Genomic DNA, 19,259 nt, shown 5'->3' on the forward strand with positions numbered 1-19,259 from the left:
GCAAAACATGAAGCCTGGGCTGCTGATATTCTGCTACATTGCTAACATTGCAATAGCACAAGGGCTTTCTTTCCAGCTAATGGTTGTCTCTTATGGGTGGAAAGTAGTTAATGCATTTCAATATTTTTAATGAGTTCTTGAAATATGTATGTTCGCTAATGCATTATCGTGGAGCTCACATAATCAAAGAGGATTGCTTTATGTATTAGAATACATACATCTATTTTCCCATGAGATATTTTCAAAAAAAGATTTGTCAGTGTAATCTAATACATTAAGCTACATTATTAGTATTGTATTTGATTTACTTACCACATATAATAATAGAAGCAAAGGGTTTTCATTGTATTACCATAGATATAGGTATAGGAGATCACATAGGAATGTTGACTACTGATGGCTGATAAAGAGTGGTCTATTTAGTCTGTGCCTATTCTTAAAGGGGTTGTCCCATCAAGATATTGCAGGGAGGTATGTCCTCTCTATTAACCAGATGCTGGAAGTAGCTCAGCACAATAATGTATTACATAGTTACTAATTATTATATATTGACAATTTTTGCTAAGTCAACTGCTGCCTTTGAATAACATTACATAAGTGTAAAAAAAACATTTGCAGTATCTTTGTTGCTCTCTTTATATATGTTTTCTATTATGTTTAACCCTTTGCAATCCAATTTTGGATTCAGGGTTTCCTAGGGGGCTTTCTCTTTCTGCCATTATACAATGGCGCCATCTGCTGGCTAGACCTAGTACTGCAGTATGTGACATGCTGTAGAGGCCCCTGACAACAGAGCAGCCAGTAATATACAGTAAGAATATGCTGCTGGACGTCTTTCGACTTTGGAGCCGTACAGCCTTCAAATCAGAATGTCTTTAGACGTCAGACAGTGGATTGGAAAGGGTTAATTGTAGACAAATCAGTTGCTTATTAGAAGAAAACAGGTCAGCCGCTCCTGATTGGTGTTATTCAGGTTTTATGATGATTTTGTCCTGTGTCTTAAAGTGGATCTCTGTACTTCCTTTTGACTAAAGCTCATTTGCTTCAGTAGATTTTTGGCATTTAACTGATATAATCTTTCTTTTTTATTATTGGTGGTTTTGCAAGAAAATTGCATTAGGATGCAAGCAATTTCACACGTGTTTTTCATAGGAAAAAATGTAAAAAATTCCATCGCACTCGCCGGAAGCTAACAAGTGCATGAAAGTTTCATGTGAGGGTGATGCAATTTTTAACTCGCTCATCGCAAATAATGGGCGAGTTTTAATACTGCCTTGCAGCATCACTGCAAGAAGAATAACACATGTGGAAATCAAATCCTCTGCCTTGTAATGATGAGATGACTGCTGCCTCTGTCTACAATTATCTACAATGAAGAGACAAAAGACTGGTGGGCACAGCACTGTGTGGAAAGGACTGAAGAAAGTACTCAAGGAACAGTAATAAAATAATATAGGTGCCACCAGCCTCCTGCACTGGTTAGTGTCTATAAATAATGGGTGGATAAGTTGAAAGCAACTTCTTCAGAAAGATGGATAGTGAAATTTCATCAACTTATTCAAATGTTTACAAATCAGAATGTTCCCGAAGCAAAGATCAAAACATCCATGCACAACTCCACAGCTCCACGGACAATGGTACCTGTATCTCAGTTATAGCTGTTTTTTCCATTTCCAAAAAAGTACTACAGAAAATGGTTTCCTGTACATTCATCATAAGGTTTTATGCTTAGTTTCAAGCAGTGCAGCCTCCTGACTGATAGCAAGCACAGTATAGAGGAAGAGAAAGCAAGAAGAAATCTAGACATCAAATGGTACCTGATAAGTATCAGACAGGCTACACTGTATGAAACTGAGCAACAAACCTTATGACAGATATACTGGAAACTATTTTCTATTGCAGTTTCTGGGAAGTGGAAAAAAAGCTATAAATAAGAAACATGTACTATTTCCCCATGGAGCTTTGGATTTGCACATGGATGTTTTGATCTTTGCTTTGGGAACATTCTGATTTGTCAACATTTTGACCAATTGATGAAATTCACTGTCCATCTGTCTGAGGAAGAAGCACTTCAGCCTTGAAACATGTTACATGATGGTTTAAATAAAGCTTTTACCTCTAAGGCCTCATGTCCACGGGCAAAATATGATTTAAGATCCGCAGCGGATCTCCCGCATGCGGATCCGCATCCCATAGGGATGCATTGACCACCCGCGGGTAGATAAATACCCGCGGATCGTCAATAAAAGTGATTTTAAAAAAAATGGAGCATGAAAAAATCTGGACCATGCTCCATTTTCGTGCGGGTCTCCCGCGGGGACGGCTCCCGCGGGCTTCTATTGAAGCCTATGGAAGCCGTCCGGATCCGCGGGAGACCTAAAATAGGAATTTAAAAGTATTTACCCATCCGGAGCGGACCGGGAAGGTCTTCTCTTCCTCACGGCCGCATCGTTCTTGCTTCGGCTCGGCGGATGTGCCCGGCGCATGCTCGCGGCACGTCGACGACGTGCCGGCGACGTGCCGCCGGCGTGACGAATTCATCCGCCGGCCGAAAATGAAGATCCGGCCGTGAGGAACAGCTGACCTTCTCCGCCCGCGCCGGATAGGTAAATGCTTTTAAATTCTTATTTTCAGCGCTCATGTCCGCGGGGCAGGAGGGACCCGCTGCAGATTCTACATGGAGAATCTGCAGCGGATCTTATTTTCCCCGTGGACATGAGGCCTAACTATTGGCCTTTTCACTTTCACCTATAGATTGCAACAAAGTGTTAGCTTGTTTTTACTTAGTCATCTGTCCCAATCTACACAGCAAAGCTGACAAGTGAACTGCAGAAGACAAGTGAATATTGTTTATGCAAAGATGGAATATTTCTGGATTTCTTTATTTGGATACTCCAAAAAAAAATTTGAAAACACTATCAGAAATGTAAAACAGTTATGTTCTTATTATTAAAGATGAGCGAACATGTCCGTTACGGACACATCCGCACCCGGACACCGGCTTTGCCGAACACTGCAGTGTTCGCGCGTAAAGGTCCGGGTGCCGCCGGGGGGCGGGGAGATGCGCGGCGGCGCGGGCGGCAGTAGCGGGGAACAGGGGGGAGCCCTCTCTCTCTCCCTCTCCCCCCCACTCCCCGCCGCACCCCCCCCGCGCTGCCACGGCGGCCCCCGAACTTTTTCGCCCGAACACTGAAGTGTTCGCAAAGTTCGGTGTTCGGGCGAAAAAGGGGCGGGGCCGAACGTGTTCGCTCATCTCTACTTATTATGAACCCCATTCAAACAATATGCATCTAATAATACACTGCCTTTAAGGCAGAAAATAGCCAAGTAGCAATGCTACAAAAATTATTTAAGGGTGAATTGAATCTCTAACTGGGCAAACATAAATAAGGGAAAAACGAGGTAATAACTTTTTTTTATTTAAGTTTATTTGTACGGACACGTGTATATACAAATACAGTTTATGATTATTTTTTTTTTACATTTTCTTTTCAACTCATATAATGTAAGCATTTCAAAACAGCACTCAATGAATAGTAAGTCCAAAGCAGGGGAGTACAAGCACAGGACCACACTGAGCTGGACTTGCTTACCCAGATGCACAGACAATGAGTGGTTTCAATGAGATGTCAAGAGTAAGTATGGAAAGCGGATTTTGTAGCCTCATGGGTAACCTCCAACATGCCAGCATCTATTAAACTGCACAGACAATGGCAGTAAGCGTATCATAGGGAGATTTGTCTCAGATCTGAGAAAGTTGGGGGTGAATGCCTGGGAAAAACTTTGTGATGCCAAAAAGTAGGGCAGATCTGCTCATTCACTGCTTGAAAGGAGAAAGACACACAGAGCAGAAGTAACAGAAAAGGGTAGAAATTAAAACAGGTAGCCACACAGTTACATGACAATTCAACAGAACCAAGTACAGCTTTTAAAGGATACTGGAAACACATTTAATATTGCAATGATAAATGAACTATGAAGACTGCGGCTCTGCAGGACAAAAACAGATTGTATAAACTTTCAATGATGAACATATGATGTACTGAAGTATTACATTAAATGTATTAAATATGCCTTGGATTTGAATACTATTTTTTTTCTTCGAGAATATGCCATGTAGCTGACGCATGATTCGAGTATGGAGAAAAGTATGTCTTAAATAGAACACCCCAAAAAAGGTATAAAAAAAAAAAAAAAAATTCCATATGTTCCCTTAAGCCGACATGCCAAAAATACACAGGGCTCTAACATCAGACCTAGAAACATTTAGTATAAAACATTGATTGTTACATGTTGTGGGAAATGATGGAGTGGGGACTTGTGAGTGATCATGTTCACAAACAAACCTTTAACTTTTTTTGTCTTTTATATTTTTTTTTAAGCGCCATTGGGTGACTGACAAGCATATTTTTTTTTTAGTTTTTTTTGTGGTCTGAAAGTCTAATGTATTTACTTACAAAAGACATAAGAATTGAATTAATACTTTATTATCAAACACTATATACAACATAGGTTGCTAATAATACAGAATTTAAAGAGTGTACTTTTTTTCTTTTATCTTATATTCTTTGCCATCCAAGAAGGTATAGTACAAAACAATATTCTAATCTAACATGAAATGTTATCTTGTGTATTAAAGGATACACAGTATCCATCAAACAGACTGATGCTTAATCCCCCTGCTTCAAGTTGCAAAGCCACTGGCAACCAGGAAAATGGGTTAAAAGGATACCCTACCTGGGCCACAATAGTATATGGGGAAAAAAAAAAGAGAAAAAGACAAAGCGAGTGAGAAAAGAAGAAAGCCAAAGAGACTTCAAGTGCAATGAGCAGCTTCAAATTTGCCCCAATATCCTCCAAATTACATCTCTAAACATGACAGAAATGTCACCTACGATTTTGTTACTTTGCATTGATCCCTATTTGATTGCAACCAGCTTGTGTCCAAATGGATATACCATACTTACTTGGTTGTATCACAATATTTGTGATTTAGTTGGTCACAATTTGCTTATCACTGTACCTGTGTATAAGAGGGAGATACAACTTTTGGAAGGTAAAAGATAAAACTGCTACTTCATGACAATATTAATAAGAAATAACAATAATAATTATAATAATAAACTTTATATCAATTCTTAAAACTAAAAACCCTAAAGCAATGTTAAGGATGTTAAATACATTAACACCCATCAACAAGCCATCCGCAGAAGTAGCAGTTCTGTTACTGAAGTGTTATTAGAGGCCATACTTTATAAGAACCTAACATAAGGAGTCTTATATTTTTTTTTCGTAATGGCTGTTTTCAATTACTGCTACATCATCATTATAGAAGCCAGACCCGGACCTTTACTGAAGGTAGATTTTGTGCTAACACTGTAAAGTTGCGGCATGACAAACTACAGCATATGAATCACATTGTTGTCAATGTAGCCTATAGAATAATATAATATTTATTTCTTAGGTTATCGGTCTCTGTGCTTTATTGAACTTTATTGTATATACGATGTAAAAAAAATTGCATAATACTATTGTTTCTAGATTAAAGCAACCCAGGCCAGCACATGGATTTTTAAAGGCTCTTGTTACATCTCCCATTGCATTCCCATCACTAGGAATACAAAATTTAGACAGTAAGAAAATGGTGTTGAATAACTATGACCATTTATGTATGTCTGCATTGTTCTTAGAAATATATTAAAAGTTATTGTAATTGATATTTTTTTTTTACTTTTTATATTAAACATAATCACAGTTTGTTAAAGTCTTTATTACGTAAAGTACATTTGGTGACTATGAAGTGTCTGAGTCACGTCCTTTGCTATACATCAATAATAAACAAAAACTCAAGGCACCCTGAAAAGTTATTAAGCATCCATATTTGAATCTTCCGATGTGACAATAGGTAGCTGTCCATTAACACAACCAGGATTTGATTTACTGCTGGAATCGAGTCTATCGACAATTAGTTGTTTATGCAAAAAAACACATCAAGTTACCTCAGCATAAAATATTCTGTAGTAATGCATATACAAGTTGGTTGAGAGTTTTTGCTTAAAATCTTTTAGAGCTAATTCAATTTCAACAGATTTTCCATATATTTTTTCTATCAGGAATGCAATTCATCGCTAAAGAGGTCAACGGAAACCACTTAAGTGGTCAAATGAAACATACAATGACTTCATGGCATCAAACGTTCTCTTGAAGCTGGTACTTCCTCCATGCCTGCTTATCATAATTTCACGTATTTCTTCCAAAGATTAAGAAAGTCAATTCGAAACAAAGACTAAAGTCCAGTAATATGAAACACTTCCTTGTTGATGCACATGTTGTAGGACGGTGAACCAAGAAGGTGCCCTAGGACTGCCTCCAAGACAGTTTAACGTTGGGCACATTGTATATAAAATGCATGAGCTGCAAAATCAAAAATGTAGCACCTTGAAGATCAATTTATGGTATCTGCCTATGTTTTAAATAGTACAATTCTCTGCACTCCAGATGATGTGAAATATATTAAAACAACAAAAATAATAATATTTAAAAAGACCCCCCCCCCCCCATACCCTTTGGTAATCCCTTAGTGCAGGTAAGAGTGCTTAGCAGAGTCAATGAATATTGTCTTCTCAGATAAACATGTTCTTGAAAATTTAGAACATCTCCTCTTGTGTTCTACTGCATATTTTGACACACCATCCGACAGTTCTGTAAGGTGACCACCAAAGGAGAAATTCCTTTTCGATTTCAATTCCATTAAGTCAATATCCATATTGTCTGGTTCATTATGTCTACGTTGGTCTGCACAGACAACAATGTGTGTCAAATAAGTGACTTCTTATGCCCGAATGCAAGGGAAACTTTAATTCACTAGTGTTACTATTTAAATTTGGCATTTTTTTTACCAGGATTTACGGTTCTGGAGCAAAAGCAATGTCTAAATTATAATATGTGAAGTAAATATTCTTGTGGAATTCATGTTCACTTGAAAGTGGGAAAAAATAGGTATAAAAAGCAACGAAAGTAGGAAAAACAAAAAGAAAAAACTGTTCCTTTCTTGGGTGAAGCAGTTAGGTGGATCTTTGATGTTCCAAGACCCTGTTTTTCTGCAGTTGGTCTGTGAAGTATGCTGTGCTATAACGTCAAAAGCATCGCCAGGAGAAACAGAAGGATCGTTAAAAGCCAATTTGGTATCCTTGGTGTTGGTGCTGAATTTTCACCACGGGAAGGCTCAGCTGATTCATGAACTGTGTCATCTGTTCAAATACAAAACACACATTCAGTTCCAGTTACTGGAAAGTTCACATGACTCAAGTTTTTCATTCTGTAACATAATAGCTCCTTTTTTTTTAAGAATCATCAAGATTTTTAATCCAAACACCACTGAAATGTATTTTATTTTATTCTATGTAATAACTATTTTAGACCATATAGAATCCTCTAAACAGTGACGTTAATACATAAATGACAAACATTTCATTTCCATTAGATGTGACATTAATCTCCGCATGCACAAGTATGCAAATTAGGATTTCCGTAACAGTATGCACTACATTAAAGAGAACAGGAGACTCTTCTTTATAATGAAGAGCTCCAGTATGGTGAAACAGCCCTGCTACAGTCCATGTAGGGAGCCATATGTCTTTGCAGATGTCGTTGATATCATGCAGTGTAGGCTACATAAAAAGCAATCCCCTAATCGTAATTTCAGAATTGCCCCTTTTAGGGCTCATGCACACAGAACCTGCATGGTGGCACAGACACTCGAGCACCATATGGTGCCTCCAAACTGAACAATAGTATGGAGATATTGTAAGCGATGGTTCTAGAGAAAAAGAGCTCAGCGATTTGTCATCCAGTGAATCATGCCTCTTTACTCAGATTTTAAATACGGTAAGTCTGGTAGAAAAAGTCTCTGAGCAGTATGCCTCTGTATGAAATCAAAGGACTGTAACCAGTACAATAGTGCTCTAAAGATTTCTGTGGGTGCCATATTTTTACACTCTACTAGAGATGAGCGAGTATACTTGCTAAGGCACATTACTTGAGCGAGTAGTGCCTTAGACGAGTATCTCCCCGCTCGTCTCTAAAGATTCGGGGGCCGGTGGCGGGCGGGGAGCGGCGGGGGAGAGCGGGGAGGAACGGAGGGGAGATCTCTCCCCGCCGCAACTCACCTGTCACCCGCGCCGGCCCCCGAATCTTTAGAGACGAGCGGGGAGATACTCGGCTAAGGCACTACTCGCTCGAGTAATGTGCCTTAGCGAGTATACTCGCTTGTCTCTACTCTCTACAATTCTATACAACTAGTGCAAATGCCCTATGAAGAATCCCAATATCAAAGGGGCTGTCCAGTGAAAAAAAAACTCTGAAAGCATGCATTTCTTTAAAATAATAGACTGACCTATTAAAGTGCCTAGAACTCCATTCCTCATTGGCCTCCAGCTACATCCGAGCAGCTTGATCACATGCTATCTAAGCACATGACCTCTGCAGCCAATCAATGGTCTCAGTGCTAGTACAGTTGAGGCCAGTGATTTGCTACAGCATTTCTTGCTTAGGCAACACATGATCAAGCTGCCCGAATTTAGGCGAAGGAAACTGGAGTGGACTGGAGTGCTGAACATATTAATAGAGGGAGTACATGCTAGGTTGTTTTCTTATTTTAAACCAGAGCACATTTATACAGTTTTTTTTTTCAATTGGGCAACCCACTTAAGATTGCGAAGTAGTGAAAATTTCAAATTCTCTTTTTTGTCCCCGATATTAACTTTTGATTCTGTCAGACCGTCATAAGACAGCCAATATATAAATTGCCAGCATTTTCCTGCGCAATTTATCATACAATCACTGCAGTTAGCAAAGAGAGATACTAGAAATGTGTTAATATTTTGAGGACTGATATACTGTATGTACTGTTCCCCAATATCCATGAGTGTATTGTCACCAATGTTCAGCCTGCACTTTTAAGTCTTTATTACCTTTAAGATAAAACACTTTGCACAAAATGAATAATCCAATGCGTTTCATTAACATGTTTTTTTATAGTGTTATGTACAACTACTGCTCATTAATTTCAATAAACCACCCAAATTATCGATTTTTCGGAAATGAAAGCTAGGCAAAAGAAGCTGGGTTGTGATGAATATGGATTTAAGCAAATAGATACCGTGATTACTGCTAAGGGTGGATACTTCAATCATATAATGTGTAAGAGTACAAAACATATTTATTTGTCTTATTTGTAGTGGGTTGAAATTAATGAGCGGTAGTGTATCGAAACAATATGTTGAGCATCATTATACTTGTTTTGCCACTGTTTAACCCTTTCCAATCCAATTTGTATCCTGGTTTTCCTAGGAGGCTTACTCTTTTTCTGCCGTTATACAACAGCGCTGTATGCTGGCTAAAGCCAGTACTGCATGAGGTGACACGTTGGATAGGCTCAGACAGCAGAGAGGCTGGCACTATACAGTAAGAGAACTCCGACGGATGTCTTCCAACTTCGGAGCTGTACAGCCTTAAATCATAATGTCTTCAGAGATCAGACAGTGGATTGGAAAAGGTTAAAGCGAGCAGTAAAATACTACCAGAAAGCCTGATATTTCCTTCTCCTGCAGTTGTCTATCAATGGAGCCGATATAATAAGGTGCCATGAACAGGACAAATAAGTGGAGTGATTACAATGGTAATATTGAATTAGGGAATTGCTGCTTATGCAAATCCATAATGTATTCACATATGGTATCACAGTGACCTGAAAACATCGAAAACTTTTTCAACAATGACATTGCAACATAGGAGCACACAGATCAACCATTGTTTCTATCTAAACATTTTCTGAAACATACAACATGCTGCAGCTATTCGGAACCTAAATAAGTTCTTCTTAAATAAAGGCCCATTTACACATAACGATTATGACTCAAAATACGAGCGATAACCGTTCAGTGTGAATGCGGAAAAAAATGCTCCCTTGTCATTCATGGTTGTTTAAGCTAACTTTTTTGAAAAATCTTGTTGGCTTGCTGGCTTCTCGTCCCGTGGAAATGCTCCCTGCTTAGCACTTCCCATAGGAGGGGAAGTGCTGAGCAAGAAGTGGACGAGAAGCCCGCAAGCCCGCGAGTGCCGACGATCTTAGTGGTGACGTCAGCGCTCGTGCAGTCATTTGAAAGCCTGTCGGCCCGTGTACAAAGGGCCTTATGACTCTACTATTGTACTGTACCAAAAGGTTACAAGATAAACATTTTAATCAGGGGCACATATTTAAGTGCATTTGCCGAATACTGTATGTAAATACTGTATACTTAGGGTCATTTCTTTACGGGCAGCAGACATAACAGTCTTATCCTGGAATTGGTGCATAAAAGGACCTATGGACCCCTTTGCCATATAAAAAAACACTAATATTGTACATGCCACATAGCAGGCAGAGAGCTGTCTTACATATTTTGCATTGGGGCCCAGAACTTTAAGTAAGGCTCTAATCACATCTGCATTGCAGTATGTGTTACGCTATTTTCAAACGGCGACTGCGATATTGGCCTGTAAAACTCTGTCCAATATCACGCTCAGGAATATGCGATGTCCTCACGGACAAAGCCGCCTCCCATCACTTCAAGGAAGTAGGATCGGCAAGTGTTTCCCATTGTCTTCAATGGGAAACTTCACATCGCACTCGCATGAACCCAACATACCGTGCAATGTTTTTTCCGGCTCCATTGAAAACAATGGGAGAAGTGAATGCCCAAAGTCAGGTCATGCAGCGTTTTTTTTCCGCACCGCGATGCAGGAAAATAATTGCTCATATATATGACTCTATTTAAAACAATAGTGTATATATTTGTGTGAGATTTGTGCGTCTCGTAATGCACAAATCTCGTGCAATTTTCTTGGCCATCTGAAAGTGGCTTTAATAAAAGAAACTACAATGCTCTGCCCAATCCATCTTACAATATGTGCCCAAAAGATCCCATAGGGTCTTTCAGGTTACGCTGTTCTGATGGTTGCTTTGATGGGAAATCTAGTGACCATGCTCCACTATTTTTCCCATCAACTACTGTATGATCGAATCTGCAATGCAGATTGTGAATTGAGCCTCTGATGCAGCTGCCAACAGAGTCTTACACCTCTGGGGATAGTTGTGACACAAGTGGCTATGGTATGAAATGGAGGTATGCACCCCAATATACAGGGTCTAGCAGAAGTAACATTGTTTTTTAAGTAGTATAGTCTTAGTAACCGTTGCGTTCTAGGTTTTATGAAGTTAAATGGCCCATTGACTGACAAGGGTCTATGGAAAATCTTAGTTTTTAATTTTTTTAAAACTTACAAAGATTTATAACATTCTGTTTTCACTTTGTCTTTATGTTGTATTCAGTGCAAAATGATGGGGGGAAACTTGATATTTTTTAAAATGTGTACAAGGCCAGATATAACAAAATGCTGGAGTGTGATATTATGTTACAGAACTAAATACTTATGATTTTGTAATAAAAGATTTGATATATATTGCCAGCTCATAAAAGGGGCGTTACTTCTGCTGGACCCTGTATGCATTAGGTTTTATGGCAATTCCTCCACTTTTTCACTACACTAGATTTGATAAATCACTCCCTATAATTCCAAAGGGACTTTTACTTTCCTCCCAACAAAAAAAGGTTTATATCTTTAACAGGTATATATTTTTACAGAGTAGCTGCATGTATTAAACACGCACCCCTGATAAATCAGATTATCTGGTAAGCTTATTGATGAATGGCTCTCAAGATAACATCAGTTTTAGAAAATCGGCATTGTATAAGACAAGTGCAACATACTAAGTAAAAGAAGAGCAAATTCTTCCACCATGACTCAGTTATTCACTCAAGCTGCTTAGTGTTTTCAGGCACAAACACCTGGAGGATTTCTAAAAAGCGAGACTTGCAAGAATTTCCAAAACACTGATCGCTTATTGGACAATCTATTCAACACAGTGGCTCATCCAATCATAAACAGTTAGTGTAAAGCCAGCCATAGATGTAATGATGTTGTCCAATGTTGCCTAGCAAAAATGATAGTAGTAATATCCTGTGTGGATCATAAATAGAGATGAGCGAGCATACTCGCTAAGGACAATTACTTGATCGAGCATTGTCCTTAGCGAGTACCTGCCCGCTCGGAAGAAAAGATTCGGGTGCCGGCGCGGGTGAGAGGTGAGTTGCGGTAGTGAGCAGGGGGGAGCGGGGGGGAGAGAGGGAGAGAGAGATCTCCCCTTCGTTTCTCCCCGCACTCCCCGCCCACTGCTGGCAGCCGAACCTTTTCTTTCGAGCGGGCAGGTACTCGCTAAGGGCAATGCTCGATCGAGTAATTGCCCTTAGCAAGTATGCTCGCTCATCTCTAATCATAAAGTTTATTAATTTACTATTAGAAGAGCATTTCCATCCAAAATGTAAAAATGGTAACATATTACTATATCAATAGTGAGGGAAATATCCAAAATTTGTTAAACTGCCCATAAATGTCAAGATTTGGCCACTAAACAATAACAAAGAGGCATATAAGAAAATATATTTCTGCTATAACAAAGCAAGTTTTTCATTGACAATTCAATTAAAAACATTTTAAAGTACAAGCAATAAGTTTTCCAACTAGTGGAGCATATTTCCTTTTAGTCAGAACCAATTGTTCTTTGTACCACAGATGGAACAATTATCATTTATGTTTGTAAAATTGAGCAGATCATTAATGATAATCATTACATATATTGCCAACTAGGTTAAGCCATATCAGTTTCTACTTAGAAATTAGCTTTTCAGAACAGGTGAGACTTTTATCATCATTTTGCCTAGAAGCTACTTCAAAAGTGATAATCAACATTCCTGCTTTTGCAAAAATAGCTTCCATGGCAAAATACAAATTTGCTAATATCTCTGTAAGGCCACTTTAAAATAGCAGTATTTTAGTTAAAATTTAGTATTAGTATTCATAAGTCAAAACCAAGAGCAGGTTAGGCCACTTGTCCATGGACGTAGCGATTCCCCCGCAGCAGATTTCTGCCACGGGAGCAGGCCCCGGGGAGCAGGGGAGAGCTGAGCCTATCTGACAGACTCACCACGGAGAATTGCGGCAAATCGCAGTATGTTGCGATTTAAATCCCGCGAGAAAAGAATCGCTATGATTCTCCGCTCGTGGACAGCAGGGTTGCACTTTCCATAGTAGTCTATGAAAAGCGTTCACTGCGTTTCCCACGGCCTGATTATAGCCATGGGAAACGCAGTGAAAAATCACCCGTGGACAGGAGGACTAAGACATAAAAGAGGTGCACATTTCTTATTTGTAGTTTTTCTCTGTAGGTTTCACTCTTGGTTTTGGCTTGGAAGTGACCTTAGTGAAACAAATAGAATTATCAAACCTTGTCTAGCACTCCATCTTTCGACTTACTGATACTCTGCCATTTCTACCTTTGGGTAGCAATGCTCTTTAAGAATTTTTCTTGGTAGAAAGTTGTTACTATTATTACTAGAACTGGATCCATAATGATTAAACAACAACCAGCTGAGAATTTCCCAAGAAAGACAATGCAAAATTGGTAATTGGTAATTTTTCGAGGGAAGACCATAGTCCTTTCAGGCTAAGTTCAAATATGTAGGTTGTGTTTGGCCTTTTGTTTTGTAGCTGGGTGAGACAAAAGCAATGACATTTGTGTGCACTTTGTCCACCTATCTAGCATCCATAGCAGGATAGAGAAACGCTGCATGCAACATTTTTCTGTCCGACCAGGGAGGCATCCAGCATAAAGATTGATGTACCGAATAACATGATCGATCCCATAAAAAGCTGTAGATCAGTTCTGGCATCGGTTTCCTCATAACACTGAAGGGAAAAAACAACAAGTGGCCGGATATATAAGAACCCAGCCTCAGATAATACTGTTAGTAAAAAGTAATACAACACTCATCTTTGGGCGAAGAGTCTTTACATCTATGGCTGACTAAGTCTTGGACATTTTTAAAATTCTCCAGTTGTTATTGTTGCCTCTTTAAGACCAGACATGACTGTAGTGGGAAGTATATTTTTTTAGCAGGAAGATCCTGGTGAGGAAACTATATTTTTTGATTATTTAGGGGAAGAATGAATTAAGAATGAAAGGCTTCAATTAGATTGTGGAATCTTTATAATATGGTTCTAATATTTGGTTCATTCTTAAATACATGTTCATTATTTATATAATTCATATATTTAAGTATATGACATCATTTTTAATATTTTTGGGGGATTGTTTCATATCCTCTCCCCGATAGATCTGAGTATTGCATTGTTTTTGGAAATTTCATTAAACACAGGTACAGAAGGACAGGTGGGGATGGTGGAAGAAGCAGCCAGACACAGAGCTCCATGGTAAACCCCTTCCCCGATTCTAGCCCCACAAAATGCAAAGATTCATCTCACTGACTGAGTTCTGTGCTTGTCAGATTGGCAGGGTAACTTGGTGCTTCACTGATATCGAAGCCTGCAGGGAAAAGAGAGGAGTACCACTTGGGAAGGAAGTATGCTGTGGTTGCAATACTTTAGATTGTAAGCTATTGAGTGTATGAAACAAACTGTGTGAAATCAGAACAAAGTGTTGGGTAATAGTGCAAGCCTTGGGTGTGTGGTGGAGGTGGACATCTAGGAAGCTAATGTGTATTCCACCATTAAGTGTGTAATTAGTGCATGTTAATTGTAGAATTTTCCATATTACACACTTTGTATTACTTTTTATGGACTGTATGGATAATACACAGCCATTTATGGACTGCGCTATATTATTTATGCTATTGTGTGATCAGTGCCTAGCATTATATTTGGGAATGTCAAATGTCTGTGCACAAATTTGTCTTTAAAGTCACATTGCACATTAATGCAGACATTTTGTGAATTTCTTAAACAACATAACACTTTGCAAAGTAGATATAACCAGGTAGAGCTAAGAGTAAATGAATTGTCTAAGTCAAATTGTGGGAAAGTGAAATCATCATCATAACACATGGAGTAAAATATTATGGGAATTGCATTTTGTGGGTGGAAATGTAGGTGCATCGATAAAATTGCATGGAATGCCGAACAAATCCACAAGCACAACACCGTGATGTGATAAAGACAATGAAATACGGGACAATGACATTAATGTATGGCAAATTCAGTCCCCTACCTTATCAGTTATGGTATAATAAAGGATAATTCAAATGATTTTTCTCAGTAGAGAAGGAAGCTACAGGTCAAGGCCAACTAATGATATCCTTGAAATCCACCTAATCTGACTTTTCTTTCCTCTTATATAAGGTTTGCTTAGTTTTATGGGATGGTCACTCATAACATCTACAAAGTAGTATTGTGTTATCTTTGACATATGGTCCTAGGATTCTCAATCTGTATCTACGGAAGCAAGGTCTTTCAGTGGTCAACCTTCAGCCCCCTCAATTACATCACTTCCAGAGTCTCATGTATTGTAAGATGTTAACTTACAGCTTTTCACTCGAGTTACCTAAGTTGCTTAGATGTGGGTTATCCCATTATTGGATATGATGGGATCAGTTGTGTCTATTCCTCCTGAGATGATCTACATGGTCATCTCACTATTCTTCAGTTACTCGTTTCTGCTTTGTCTATACTGTACTAGAAGTGTTGTGAACATGTCTCCGGTTTTCTTTCATGCTTTTGCTCCTATTTTGTACCGTACGTATTCTAATGGCTAGGTTCTCAGCCTGCGATATATATGAATCCCTGGCATGCCATGTGGTACTAGCGCTGTCCTAATGATGTTCTTGTAGTAGGTGCAGTACTGGGTTGCAGCATAGTATTATTGAGGAACACTGGTCTGAGTCTAGGTATCTCGACCTGTGGTATAGTATGTATGCACACCATATCTCAAGGGGAAATGTACCAAATGTATTAAATGTTTTGGCACTTTCTATGCTTGTTAGTTTCAAGAGGAAGGATTCTGGTTAAAAGTACTTGTGAGGGACATCATAATTTGTGGCAGGCTTTTTTCATTTTTTCACTAATTACTTGTGAGTTTGTATGATAGCCATGAGGCGGAAGTAGGAAAAGAAATATAGATAAAATGCTTAAAGGATTGCAGCAAATCTAATGATCTACAGTCTTATTCACAACACTATTGAACGGAGATATTACTTGCACCTTTGTTTTAATTTTCTAGATCTTTTCACTTAAGTCTGAGTTCACACGATGATAGTGTGTCCTTGCAACCTTTTTGTCCTGGCATTGTAAAAGAATCGCAGAATCCCAAATGGAACCATTGACTGTAATTGTTCAAACAGGGACAAAAGCTGCAGACTTTGTGCAATGAAGACCAAAGTTTGCGATTTTGGACTCTATTAGACTAATTACAGTCAATGGTTCCACTTGGAGTACCATCTGAATGTAGTGTTTGGTGAGTCAGACAGACTTACTGAATGGAAAGGCTCGGTGCACCCTAAAATGCTGTGTACTGAGCCTTACGGTACATGGGCACATTCATACTACAAAATAAGCTAACATGTACTTTCACTATGTGTACACATAGGAAAGTAATAGAGATGAGCGAGTATACTCGCTAAGGCACTACTCGTTCGAGTAATGTGCCTTAGCCGAGTATCTCCCCGCTCGTCCCTGAAGATTCGGGGGCCGGCAGGGGGCGGGGAGCGGCGGGGGAGAGCAGGGAGGAATGGAGGGGAGATCTCTCTCTCCCTCTCTCCCCCCACTCTCCCCTGCTCCCCGCCGCAACTCACCTGTCAGCCGCGGCGGCCCTGAATCTTTAGGGACAAGCGGGGAGATACTCGGCTAAGGCACATTATTCGAGCGAGTAGTGCCTTAGCGAGTATACTCGCTCATCTCTAGAAAGTAAATCTGAAAAATGTTAGCTAACTTGTAGAAGAAAATAAATTAAAAATCTTTCTTGCCCAGATTATAAGAAAATGGCTGAATTCAGAAACAAAATTTTCAAATCAATCACAGGAAAGTCATTTCTTATCAGATTTTTAAAGGCAACCTGTCACTACCTATGAGCACTATAAACTAAGTTATAGTACTTATGAGGCCAGGTTCCAAGTAGTCCAGGAATGTAGTTTTTATACTCATCTGGCTCCCCATCCCAACGCTATCACCCATGGAAGTTGGCATCAGCAAACTCATCACTGCATCTGTGCGCTTGCACTCCCATAGAGAACAGCATATGTTTGCGCACAGCCTGCAGAGATAAGTCCGCTATGCCTACACACACTCTGCTCTTTATGGGAGTGCGTGAGCACAGTTGGCAGTGATGAATTTCCTAGTGTCAACTTCCATGGGTGACAATGCGAGAATGGGGAGCCTTGTGAGTATACAAACTGCATTCTCGGACTCCTTGATACCTGGCCTATGAGCACCATAACTTAGTTTCCCTTTAAAGTAAAAAATATATCCTCAGCATTTATAACCAATTATGTACCACTGCTGCAAACAAAAGGTACTGCGTATAGGAACATCAAATGAGGTACAAAAAAATGATCAGGAATACTTTAAGGGAAACTGGTGGATAGCCTGGGGTTACATTGTATTTCAGTTGAGTTTGGACTGCTTAGCATAAATCCATATACTTTACATCCAAGTAGATATGTATATATACTCTCTTTCCTTAAACAGATTAGCAATCTGATATTCTCATGCAAATATATTTTGCTCTGACTTTAGCTAATTTCATAATGCTTAAACTAGGGTTGCCTCACCATGTATCAATCATCCAAATAACTTTAAGTATTAAAGGTTATACTATACAATCCGAAGGAGCAACCTATTAGTTAGATTAAACTAGAATGTCTCACCACTGCAACTCTTCAGAATTTCCAACTCCTGTAAGCTATATGGTCATCATAGAGGGTTGTTTTCCATTACATAGTTGGCCATTTATTTCAATGTATGGGCAGCACAGATCTTGGCTATTTAGGAGGGGCTTGTCTTCAAGAATCAACTCGTTTAATTTTTGCCTTGTTTCCCATGGGAATTTTTTAGTTAAATGTAATGGTTACAAAAGTTACAATAACAATCATAAATGATCCAAAATGTTTTTCTTGCAGATCTGTATAAACAACATGTTGATTTTTTATGTTGATTTTTTCTAATGGTAGAATGAGTTATATGTAATGTTCTCTCAGCAGGAAGCCAATTCATAATGCTTCAGTCCAGAGTAATGGAATATTCATGCACTATTCAAAATGTGCTATATTAATTTTCAAGTGTCTCTTACTGTATGTACAAAGCTAAGTCATAGCTAAACTTGCTGCTCCTGTAATCCCTTTATAGTATTTTATGTTTGTACAGTGTATTCGTTCATTTTGAATGTATTATCTATGTTAAGTATAACAGCAGGTTCTTTCTGTCAGGTTTCCAATCCACCCATTTAATTACTGACATGCATACACTGTTAAAGAAGCTCTCTGGGAATATATAAATAATGCTAAAATAATAGGGCACTGCATGTGCTGATATTTCATAACATGGGCTTATAAATATTAAATCCCAAAGTACTGATCTTGAGTACCAAAACTATGATGAGTTTGATATTATTTATTCATTTTCACCTTGTCTATAAAGACAAATATATGTAGACCATCTACAAATGCCTTAGGCACGAAATGTACAGGGGGTGGACAAAAATATGGAAACACCGTACAAAATGCATACCTTAAAATCGGTCTCTACATGTCTTATTGAAATATGATTTATAGTCTAATGTAACTTAAGTGGAGGTAATATGACACAGATGCTGTTGGGCAGAAGTGAACATCTGCCCTAACAACAAGATTCCATTGTTTGGGGGTTTGAGCCACTCAGCTGCTGTTACTAGCTGGCTCCCAAAACCACGAAGAGCAGGGCAAGAGGTGAAGTAAACACAAATTTGGTGGGAAAGCTCTCAGCCAAGGAGGGGTCAAAAGGGCAGCTCAAAGCTAATGGTTAAAATCCTATGCATTTCAAACGGTGTTTCCATATTTTTGTCCACCCCCTGTAATTAGACATTAGCCTTTCCTTACAGTCATCAACAAGAATGAAACAAAGGAACTTGTCATGGGTCTGCTGGTGCCAGTTTCTTCTGCATCTGAACATCGGGTTGGGGTGATGTCACTAAATTAGCTACGGTTCACCTGGTGTGCCTGCCAGTGCACACATATTTTAGTCAACCCTGTTCTTCAAGGGTTAAACATCTCCCTGCTGCTATTTAGCTGAAGGGACTAGCTGGTGATTGACAGTCCAGCCAACTAATCACTAACCTT

General features: G+C 39.0%; 1 protein-coding gene across 3 annotated transcripts in view; it reads right to left on the reverse strand.

The window, feature by feature from the left end:
- Positions 1-3,406: 3,406 nt before the first annotated feature.
- EFNA5 (ephrin A5) overlaps positions 3,407-19,259 on the reverse strand; it is a 423,677-nt gene continuing 407,824 nt past the window's right edge. For 2 of the 3 annotated variants that reach the window (XM_066603042.1, XM_066603041.1), the window contains one exon: positions 3,407-7,250. In XM_066603042.1, the coding sequence (XP_066459139.1) occupies positions 7,129-7,250 (122 nt within the window). In that variant the 3' untranslated portion in view covers positions 3,407-7,128. Of the gene's footprint in view, positions 7,251-14,425; positions 14,483-19,259 lie in introns of all 3 variants that reach the window. The other variant, XM_066603039.1, reaches the window with a different exon arrangement.

The sequence above is a fragment of the Eleutherodactylus coqui genome, chromosome 5, assembly GCF_035609145.1.
Source record: "Eleutherodactylus coqui strain aEleCoq1 chromosome 5, aEleCoq1.hap1, whole genome shotgun sequence".
Classification (NCBI taxonomy): domain Eukaryota; kingdom Metazoa; phylum Chordata; class Amphibia; order Anura; family Eleutherodactylidae; genus Eleutherodactylus; species Eleutherodactylus coqui.